General features: G+C 50.0%; 1 protein-coding gene across 1 annotated transcript; it reads right to left on the bottom strand.

Moving 5' to 3' along the window:
* Nucleotides 1–7,336: 7,336 nt before the first annotated feature.
* On the bottom strand, nt 7,337–11,029 carry LOC142826594 (endogenous retroviral envelope protein HEMO-like). Its single transcript, XM_075919606.1, has one exon. It carries the CDS (start codon nt 10,300–10,302, stop codon nt 8,647–8,649), a length of 1,656 nt encoding a protein of 551 aa, XP_075775721.1. The 5' UTR covers nt 10,303–11,029; the 3' UTR covers nt 7,337–8,646.
* Nucleotides 11,030–11,543: the final 514 nt, after the last annotated feature.

Below are 11,543 nucleotides of genomic sequence, written 5' to 3'. Positions count from 1 at the left end.
ATTTGATCTTGGATATTTTCCCCGGGCTCTGGGATATTTCCCTGGGGATCAGAGGAATTAGTGGAAAGCTATTTAGGAGTCCTAACCCTAGCCAGGTATGCACCATCCTTGTCAGTTTGTCTCGTAAGTTAATTCACCATTGACCAGACTAATATGGATGTGTGGGCCACAGAGACAGTAAATCCCAGATGTGGAGGCAGTCTGAATCTGGATGGAGCACTGAATGCTGGGATTTGTAGTCTTGGGGATTGCATCTCTACTGCTCAGACCAAGAAGGATGGTTGCCTTTCTGGATCTATGGTCTGTGAACCACATTTCATTGTTAAAGATAAGGACCAAGGTAATAATCTGTTTCATACAGATTGCTGTATGTGTAATCTTTGGACTTCTATCAATATGTTGATGTGGCCTTCAGACCATGGGTGGACAAGGTATGGCCCGTGGGCCGGATCACACCTGCCAAGCCTTTTAATCCAGCCCGCAGCCCGCCCCAGTGGCTGGAAGCAGCTCCATGCTGCTCAAAGTGGCAGGCTGCTCCCTGTGGCTCTGTGTTGTGCAAAGGGGCTGGGATGGGGGGGAGGCTTTGTAAGCTACTCTCAGGTCAATCTCTCCGCTCCTATTGGCTGTAAAAATAAGTCCAGGCAGATTTTTTGTACTGGTTGGACCTCCAATAGGCTGGAACAGATCTTCTGCAGATTGGAATAGAGGAGTTCTGAGCATTTTTGCAAGATTCAAAGATTAGCTGGAGCCAGGGACTAGCAGACTGACCACTGATTTGGTTCCATCTCACCACCATGGGCAGCAAGAGGGAACCGAAGGAAAGTCACAGCTGTTCTGTCCTTTATGCCTCATGTGAATACAAGGACAGACCAGGCACATGTGCAGACCTGACTCCAGTCTCGCATGCACGAGGCACATGTGTACCACAGTAGGATCCACACAGACATGCCCTCAAAGAAGAACTCTCTCTGCTGTAGTAATTGGGGGTGAAATTCTACAGCCTGCATTATGCAGGCACTCACGCCTAGGGAATCAAAATGGTTCTTTCTGGCCTTAAAAGGCTGAGTTTACACTGAGCTGGCAGGTCAAATCTAATGCAGCACCTGCAGAATTGTTGATACCAAAATGCTTAACAAATTATACACACGAGGCACCATTCAAGCAGGACCCTCGCTAACGCACAGTGCAAGCTTGTCCTCATGTGCAGCCTGGCCCCCCTCCCCTCAGCTGCAGTTTGCATGCACTGTCACCTATGAAAATGGCCGCCTGCCACTGCCAGGTGCACTCTGCAGAAAATAAGTCACAACAGACACAAACTGCAGCCGCCATGGTCTGAGAGACCCTGTCTGGACAGAGCTTGGCTTTTCCGCCATGGACTGATGTGATGCTGCCAGTATTTGAAACCAAGTGAGACATACAGGAGGGCTGGCAGGCTTGGTGGGCCCCTGGGTAAGGTGGGGGGAGGGTGTGGCGCTGCAAACCCAGAAGGGGCAGGGCCTAGTGTGGAAGGAGTGGGGCAGGGGGAAGCTAGCCCTCAGAGCCACTCAGAGCATGCCACACTGCACCTCCCCACTCCTCCCCGACAGCCCTCAGAGCCATCCAGAGCACACTGCGTTGCACCTCCCCCCAGATAGCCCTCAGTGCCACCCAGTGCCACCCAGAGCACCTCACGCCACGCCTCCCCCTGCCCCCACCCACGCAGCCCTCAGAGCCACCCAGAGCACCTCACGCCACGCCTCCCCCTGCCCCCACCCACACAGCCCTCAGAGCACCTCACACCTCCCCTTTCCCCCAGCCCGACAGCCCTGAGAGCCACTTGGAGCACGTGGCACTTTGGTGGCTATTTAAATTGCCCAGGACTCCAGCCACTCCTGAGCCCTAGGCCTTTTGTATTGCCAGGCCCCTGGGCAACTGCCCCCTTCTCTCCCCGCCCCCTCAGTGGGCCTGGAGAAATACTGAGCCATTATGGATTTTCAAGCTGTACCTCTTCCGCTTCATCCTGCCACATGCAGCTGTCTTTGTCAGCCGCAGTGACAGCCACTTGGGAGTGACCCAAGATCATGCTTGGCCCTGATACACCAAAACTTTCTCCTCCCTCCCCCTTGGATGACAAGCAGCCAGTGCCACCCAGACTGGCTGAATCAGAATCAAGTGACTCCCAGCTACCGCCTGTCTCTATTACCAGAGCCTTGCACGGGTACAAGATTTGTATCTGCCACCACATCCATATCCACAAAAATGAGCTGCTGCTCTCCTCACTGACACCCGCAGGTACGGACACCTGTGGATATAAAGCCGATATCCACAGATTTTCAGGGCTCTGTGTATCACCCCGTTACCCTGTGTCAGGCAACAGATACAACCTGAGGGAAGGGAGCACCACAAGTGAATCTTCTCCTCCCTAGATCTTGCACCAACAGCCGAGCAGTGACTCCTGCACTGTTCCCTGCTGCTCACTGCTGTGCTGAAGAGTCCTTGGGTCCTAGACGCCCAGCTTTTTGCCTTGGTCCTCTCTCAATCCTTCTGCTGGCTCATGAATGGGGTGGCCGGTTGTAAGGCCTGTCAGCTCCCGCACTGGCAATGTGAATGAAGGGGGAGAGATTAACATTTGCTCAGCCCACGAGGCCAAAGGCCCGGGGTCGGGATTTGGATTATGAAAGCAGACAGCATGCGAGCACATGGGCAGACAGCTGGCCAGCAGGACCCAGATTATGACAAGTAGCGGCGACTATGGGAATGAAACACTCCTCTCTCGTGAGAATGGCAATGCAGAGAGAAAGACCGTCCCATCTGCCCTACTAGGTGGCATTTGGGCAGCCCTAGACCAGTGTTTCTTAAACTTTTTAAGACTGAGGAACATTAACCAATATATATATTTAAAAAAAAAGCAGCCCCCAGGGAAAATTTGTTGAGCAAAAAAAAAAAAAAAACACTGGACCTGAGCCACCTGGGGGTTAAAATGCGCCCCCCTGCCCCCCCCCCCCCGGAAGACTGCCCTAATAACAATGTGGTACATGGAGCTGAAAACATAGACCAACAAAAAAGTAGGGATAATAATAAACTGGGCATGAGGGGGGACACTTACCTTGCTTGGCACCTTGCTGCAGCAGGGAAAGCCTCCAGGGAGCATGCTCTTGTTCCTGGGAGGGTGGAGAGATCAGTTCCTCCCCCCCCCCCGCCCCACATCCACCCGCCCATGCAGCGGGGAACCCAGAGCAGCTGCAGCACCAGGCCAGGTTTCCCACTGGCAGGGCAGGGGGGAGAGGAGGGAGTAGAAATTCCAACCGTCCCCACCAGATTAAACTCTGCCTCTTCCCCAGCAGAAACGCTGCCCTAGACAGCGAGCCGAGACAGATGGACACATGATTGGCCCCTAATGATTTACAGCACCTGTGCTGAACTTGGCCAATAAGATCCATCTCATGGGTTGGGTTTAGCTCTCAGGGCCAACAGGACCGGCATGACATTTTGCCTTGGCACAGGCCCACCTGATCACTTAACCTCCCCACTTCTCATTGTTCCTCTCTTCAGGCCAAACATAAACCCCATTCAAGTCCTCTTCTGTTGCTCCAGCTTCTATCATATGCCATGCTGTGCCCTGCCCTTGTCTGCCAAGTGCCCCCATCTTCCCCTCTAGACACTCATAGAAATGATTGGGTTCACTGCCTCTAAAGAGACAGCACACACACCAGCCTGCTAAGTTAGCAGACGACTCATGCATCCCTGGAATACCCAGCACTGAGATGGTTCTGCAAGAGGACAAGGAGACCTGTGTGAATGGAGAACAGAAATTTAAGTCACAATAAGCAAGAGAAGAGAGGAAGGTCTGGCTGCAAACAAAACAAAACACACATCCTAAGGACTCCAATGGTATCTTAGCAAGCTACAATCTTTGCCTAAACCATTTTCTTACTTACATCCAGTTACCAGCCTCCCCCTCACTCTCCAGATTAGGGATCCAGCTTTCCTAGGTGCAGCGGGCTCTGTACCCTATTGTCCCCTCAGTGAGAGATAATTAAAATGTCTTTTTTATTTTAAGCTCATGCTTCCAGCACATGCCTGCCACATGACCCCATACATACGTCACACAGTGATTTGGGGGACCAGCTCATCACCCATTTACACAGGACACCTTACAGGCTACCTTTGAGATTCATATTATGACAAAAGGATGTTGGGGCCGTGAGTATGTCAAGTTTGATGTGAGTTACATTATCGGGAGCTCTCTGCCAGCTGGCCTCAAAGGACTCCCTGGTCAAACCTACAAGGTCATTCTGGTTCCAACCTTGGCATTATATTGTCTAAGTTATATCATAAACTCTCCATTGCAGAGAACCCCAGGCCAGCTCCTTAGCTCACAAACAGGCTCTGATCCATTGACTCTTACTTATACCCGCTGAGGATCTGGCCTTCTGTAAAGTGTGTTGTTTACAGTGTTGTTATTAGGGCTACGTCTAGGCTACAGGGTTTTTGCGGGATACCAGAGGTAGTCCACAAAAACCCCACCGCATCCAAGGAATGCGTTTGCTCTTCCGCTTTTTTTTTTCGCAGACAAGCAAATGTGCTCTTTCGGGGAGCCCTGTATACCTCATTTCACAAGGCATAAGGGCTCTGCTGAAAGAGGAGGTTTTTCCACCATTTGGCCCCGTCTAGATGGAGCCAAATGGCAGAAAAGCCTCTTCAGAAAAAAAAGCGACACAAAATGCAGAGAGCATTTTGTGTAGCTTTTACTGCAAAAACACCACAGTTTAGACCTAATCTGAATGTTTCACAGGGGTAGCCGTGTTAGTCTGTAACAGAAAAAACTTTAAAAACAACAGATAGTCCTGCAGCACCTTAGAGACTAACAAAAAATGTAGAAAGTATCACGAGTTTTCATGGGCACAACCTATGGTTTCCCTGGCCAATGCAGGTAGAAGTAAACATCTCGATAATCCATTCTACAAACATGGTTGTATAGCTCAGAGAGGTCAAAATTGCTTCCGGTTATTGGAAAGAAATGGGTTAAATACAGGTTTGATGTGTATGGTTGCCATTTTGGTTGAATCTCCATCTTGAATTGGAAAAAGGACAACTTGGCCTCTATTCTGGTGCCCCTTCTTCTCCAGGCTTTTGGCGCCCTTTTTCCAGTTTGACGCCAAAACAGAGGAAAAGGCGGGAACACGGAGGGCCACATGACGGTAAATGGGCCCAGCAACTGGAAAGTATCTAGGGGAGTGTCTGTCACTCTGACAGGGCTCTGTGTCTCTGTGTGCAAGCAGATCATTCCGTTGGGGCACAGAGATTTCCCACAGCAAGCCAGCGTTGCTGAGAGCTAGAGCCAAAGGAGAGAACATCTACAAGGGACCCTTTAACTCACACCCACGCACAAACCAGACAGGGAGCGTCCGCATGCCACACGCAGGGCAGTGGGGGACAGAAGATCAAGGGAAGTTCACTTACCTGTTCCTGGTGTTCCTGTGTTCTCCCGTGTCATCCCAGTGTCTACAGGACATGGGATAGTCTTTCCCTATGGTCTTGCTTCCCTGTTTTAAGGGTCTGGTCTCTGATGTTCATCCCCTCTATGGTAATATCTGTGCTAACAGCTGAGCCATTAGTGTTATGTTGCAGGGTGTCCTAGTGTGTTCGTGTTATTTAATAAAGATCTTGTTTTATCTAACCTGCCTGCGTCTCAACTACACTAAACACCAATGATAGATGCGGAGGGGGTAGGATACTGCAAACAACCCATCTTCTGATCAGTAAAATCATAGATTTAACTGTTTCAGGCTAACACTGTCTGCGGGGTACTTGTATTGCAATAATTGGGCAGCCCTGTGCATTAGGTGGTCCATAAAAGGGTTGGTGAGAGCTCAGATACAGGTAAGTAGCATTGGCCTCAGAATCACTAACCCACCCATGTGCAATAAAACCTAATAGATCTAGCACAGGTCTAGGGCTCAATACCTGGCTCTAGCCTGCTGTATGTCCTTGGGCAAGTCACGTCCTTCCCTATGCCTCTGTTTTCCCCTCTGTAAAATAGGAACAAGGATACTGCTAGCCTTTGTAAAGCACTGTAAGAAGAAGCAAAGTCTAATACAAGCGCTAGGTGTGATTATTTATTGTAAGTTGCACTGATGATGTAATGCATCCATCTTCTGTTTCAATGGCTGAATGTACTGTCATTCAGTATCCATCTGTCTGGCAATAAACCCTGGCTAGTTCTGCTCTCTCCTGGCAGAGTTGAACGCAGCTTTTAACAGAGCAGCCCTTTCCCTAATTTGCTTCCACCCTCCTGTTATTAATTCAGACCCGCCAGGCAGGTCCCCCTCTCCCTCCACATGACAGCGCCCAGCTTAGCAGCAGGCTAGGGCTGCTTTGGAGAGGGGAGCTGAAAGCGGGGCTCTGTGAAATGCCCTTTGCAGATATAATTGCTCATCTGCTAAAGCAGATTTCCCTCTGTGATTCTAGAGTCCCGGGAAATGGAACAACTGAAGGGATTATTTCATTAACTAAATCAGGCTTGCAGCATGTCAAAGCGCATCTTGCCCCACTGAGGACACAGGGAGCTGCAGGCGAGCCGCCTTTCCCAGCCCTGCTGGCAAAGGGAGATGACACTCTCCAGGGTTGTGGTTCTCCAGGGCCAGAGCCTGAATGGTGCTGAGCAACCGCTGCTCCAGTGGGGCTCCAGTGGCTCCGGCTCGGCTCCCGAGTTACGCTTGCTGCAGCGCCGCAGGAGGAAAAACTGTCGCTGTGACCCTGCGCTGGCCATTGCTTGGTGGGAGGACCAGCGGGATCCTACACCACTGAGGACCAGACTAAGAGCCAATCCTGGAGCCTGTTAGTCTCGGCACTCTGGAAACTCAGCCTCGAATGGGGCCACAGTAAAGGTGAGCCCAAGGGAGGGGACCTGCTGGCCAGGCTGACCCAGGCATTTAAAATTCACGGAGTTGCTAAATGAATACTTAAAATGATGCAGCCTGAATCCAGCCCCAGCCTACAGCACGGTAATGCAGCTCAGACCTGCGGGGCTTTCTGAGGTCTCTTTCAACCAAGCAGGAGATTCCTTGAGGCGCTGTCAGCCGACAGTCAGGGCAGTGTGTGCGTGTGTGTTACACCCAAGTCTTCAACTGCTGAGACACAGAGTCTCGTTGCAGCGGGCAGCCTAGGAGGCTGGAGGGCACCCTGAAAAGTAGTTTAACGTCCGTGACTTTACTGCTAGGACCGAGGTCCCGTCGCAGAGGGTAGCCAAACAGGCTAACAGACGCCCCAGTGTGTACAGGAAGAGCTTATTACGCTTCAGATTTTAGCTACTAGAATTTCATAATTCCTTCGCAGCGGGCAGCCTCGGGGAGACTGAGAAGCGCCCCAACTGAATTTTGCCACCTGGGTGTGACACAAATTCAAACGCCCAAGCTCTTCCTATACTATGTGTGTACTATACGCCTAAGACTTTAACTGCTGAGACCGGGGGTCCCTTGCAGTGGGCAACCTGGAAGAGGTTGAAAGGCGCCCCAATAAGTGTACAGGGAGAGCTTATTACGCTTCAGATTTCAGCTGCTAGAATTTCATAATTCCTTCGCAGCGGGCAGCCTCGGGGAGACTGAGAAGCGCCCCAACTGAATTTTGCCACCTGGGTGTGACACAAATTCAAACGCCCAAGCTCTCCCTATATCTGTCCCTTTATGACCGGCTGAAGTTCTTTTGTTTGTGTTCGGTTCGGGTACAGCAGCACGGGTTCAAGTCAGAAGCTTGACACGCACTGGCTTATTTATAGGAGAAAGAAAGAGAAAAGAAATAAAGAAACTTGGTTCAGTGTATATAGATATATATATTTTATAAGTGAATGAGGGCACCCCACTTGTTCCCAAAGTTTATAGCAAAATCACCTTACCAAAGGTGATTTACAATAGAAATGAAGCAGTCTGACTTTAAGAAAACTATAATAAAGTAACTAACTTACAACAGAGAGACAATTAGAGTGTACACATAAAGAAAAACACATTGCAGGTACAATTCTCACCCCTGCGTTCCAGACTTGGCGTGGCCAGCGTCTTTCTCTCAATCCCTCGGGAAGAAGTAGGGCGAGGTTGGGCGTCCCACGGACCTCGGGAGACAATCAATACCTGCCAGCAGGTGTAGGTGATTGGAGCTCAAATTGGGTGGGCAACTCAACCCTCTTTATACCCCTTGGGTCACATGGGCTTCTTCCTGGTCTTAAGTGGCCAATCAGGAAAAATGGCTTTGAATGCCAAGTTTCCCACGAAGGGTGCAAAGCATAATTCACACCTGGGAAGATGCAGACAATGGGCACCTCTGGTATGTGATGGGCGAAGATTCCTCTCCCGAGACAGTGCAGGCGTGTCAATTACTGATACTAGCCATCACGGCGACGGGAGGCCTCCCAGTCGTCAGCTAGCCCATTTACTGTCTGGTTTCTGTTTATGGTAGAATAAGGGACAGGCACCACACCTGCGTTCCCAGGGCATCAAAGGCTGACTGCCTTTCTCTTGCTCTCTGGGGGGGGGGGAAAAACAAGATGGGGCTCGTGGAAAAACAAGATGGGGTGTTGTGTCTGGCTACATTCCACCCCCTTGACACGCCTCACTATGTCTCAGAACGCAAGATGGCGGTGATGCCAGCACCTTTTGCCCTTCTTGGAGGAAGCTAAAATCGCCCTATCGGCAGGGTCTGATCAGATAATTTTGGATCAAGGGATTGATTAGGATCGCTTCCCAACGCCATATATCGGACCTGTACAGAGGAGGTAGCAGTGTACACCAAACGCTTAACAATACATAGAAGCATGCAGCAAGCAATTACAACAAGTAAAACGGTTAATATAGTATTTACAATAGAGTGAAGGAATGGAGTTAACGAAAATCCTAGGTGTTGGGCTAGCCAATCTAGCCATGAGGCTTTTCCATCCTCAGTTACAGCATGTAGTACCTTAACAGCGCCCTTTATAGCGAGTACATCTTGTTCAATTTGTCCTGATTTATTTACATAGAAGCAGCAAGATTGGTTGATTACCGCACATACTCCCCCCTGTTGGGCCAAAACTGCATCCAAGGCTATTCTGTTCTGCAGGGCAAAACGGGCTACTGATTGAATTTGCTCGTTAAGCAAGCCCAGAGCATCTGCAGTGTGGTTGAGTGCCTGTTCTATTTGCCCAGATACATTTACTATTGCCTTCTCTAGCTCAGCTACTCCAAGCCAGGGCAGGAGCGCACGGACGAACTGGTGGAAGCCTGTGGGACGTATTATAAGGGGATTAGTGGAAAACCTTCGTGGTGACCGGTGTAAGAAGCTCCCAAGATTAGTAATACCAGGAGCCATAATGTGAGGGTGTACAGTGAGTCCCCCAGGGGCAGCGTGCCCCATTGAGCAGCGCCCCATCCAATTCAGTGGCAGATACTTGTAGGCTTTCTGCCCGCAAATGAAAAAGAGTCCTGGCTCCTCCTTCAGAATGGGGGAGTAGGGTCCCTTATACCACCCTGTTCCAGTGGGTCCTTTCTTTGGGGTATGGTGGGTAGCACAGTAACTATCATTAGCAGCTGTGCAATGTAAGGCAAGCAGCAAATCCTGTAGGACCTGGTCCGCTGCAAAAAGCTCTGTCCTAGCGCACTGGTTTGGGAGTAGGGTATTACTGGTTACCAGTGTGGGGTTGTATATTTGACCGGTGTTAGGAATTATGAATAATGACTGATTGTACCAGGCTTTTCCCTCCAGGTATTGGCTGAAGTTTAGGGGAATAATGGTGACATTGCTAGATAGTGGTGTGCCACTGTGGGAGATATTATATCCCCCGCACCTTAAGGGTTTTTGGTGGGTTGCACTGGGATAGACATCCCAGACCTTTAATTTCTTATTAAAACTTACTATGTGGGTGCACTGCTGATCCCCTAACCACCCGAGGTGAGGTCCTGTACCATTTTTGTTCTCAAAGCAGATGGGGTATACTTCCCTAGAGGTTCCTGTTATATACTCCAGAGGTTGACCCCATAGTGTAGGTTGCCATTGTCCATGCCACCCCCAAGTTCCCTTCCCAGAGTCATTTAAAAGTTTGTAGTCGCTGGAGCTGCTGTCATCAAACCAGGCTGGTCCCCACTTGAAAACGTTGCTCTTGTTCCACCAGTCATTTAAGTTTAAAGGGACAAATTCAACTCCCAGTCCTGTGGGGGAACCTAGCAGGGTACATATCCAGCAGTTTGTAGCATCGGCTGCAGAGGCAATAGTCTGGATAGCATTCCTGAGAGGGTGCTCTGGTACAGCGGAGATCGCAGTGATTAGGAGAAACAGCAAAGCTCGATCCGGAGTCATGCTGCGTCTTGAGTTGGGTAATGAGGTATTGTTCTCTTGTTAACTCCTTCCCTGCAACAAAACAAAAAGTCAGCCGGTCTTGGATACAATCCAAGCCTCAGAAATGGTTAGTGGCAGTTTGTTGGGGTTTGCAATAATCCAAACGCCCTTGTTTTTATAAGACTGAAGTACACAGGTATGTGTGCCCAGGCTGGGGTGTTTGACCACAACAGTATCCCCAGGGGCATATTTGGAGTCCGTTAGTGGTGTCCCTGGAGTCAGAGAGGCTTTCCTTGTTGGGAAAAATCCTTTGCTAATTGGGCTACCCGTAGGGGTTTGCCGATTGTTTAGCCGTTGAACCACGGCATCCAGTCTGCCTCCCCAGGTTCCCTCTGTAGGCTTAAGGTGGTATTTTAGCAGTCCATTCCATCTCTCAATTATGCCATTGGACTGAGGTCGGTATGGGAGGTGAAAGGTCCATTGGACTCCATTCTGGAGAGCCCACTCCTGGACAGGCTTGTTTTTAAAATGTGAGCCATTGTCAGATTGAATTTCCTGAGGTGTTGGGACAAGTGCAATTAGGCGATTCAGTCCCATAATTGTGGATAGTCCTGTTGCTAAACGAGTAGGGTAAGCGAACCCTATACCTGAGATGACTTCCACTCCTGTGAGAATGTATTTCCACCCTTGCCTGGTGGTGGACAATGGACCCACATAATCGATCTGCCAGGTCCCCCATAGCGTTTTCCCATCCCTTGGTTTGGCAAACCGTTGTCCTTCCGTGATATGCCTCCTGGTCTCAGCACATGTAGTGCAGGCTTGCACTAAATCCCTAGCCTGTTGGTGGGTGATGGGCCACCCCCTGATATGTGCCTGCCTCACCAGCTCCTCACTCCCCGTGTGTCCCAGATTTTCATGCAGCCAGATGTATAGGCGTTCCCAGTCCACCTGGGTAACAGAGATCTGTGCTGCTTCATCAGCTAGGTTATTCAATTGTGCAGTTGGGGTGTTATTCTTTTGGTGTGCTGACACATGTCCAATACTTAGGGGTTGCTGGGTGGCATGGTGGTATATCCACTTCCAGTACTCTAATCCCCATACGGATTTCCCTCCTATTTCCCAGTGGTTATTTTTCCAGTTAGTTATCCACTGGGTGGCTCCTGCCCATACAGCATAGGAGTCCGTATAGATAGTACTAGCACCTGCTTCACAAGCCAGCTTGATTGCTGCTAGTTCTGCAAGCTGAGCTGATCCGTCCACAT

This window comes from Pelodiscus sinensis, chromosome 1 (assembly GCF_049634645.1).
Source record: "Pelodiscus sinensis isolate JC-2024 chromosome 1, ASM4963464v1, whole genome shotgun sequence".
Classification (NCBI taxonomy): Eukaryota; Metazoa; Chordata; order Testudines; family Trionychidae; genus Pelodiscus; species Pelodiscus sinensis.
This window is presented reverse-complemented; position numbering and strand designations above follow the sequence as displayed.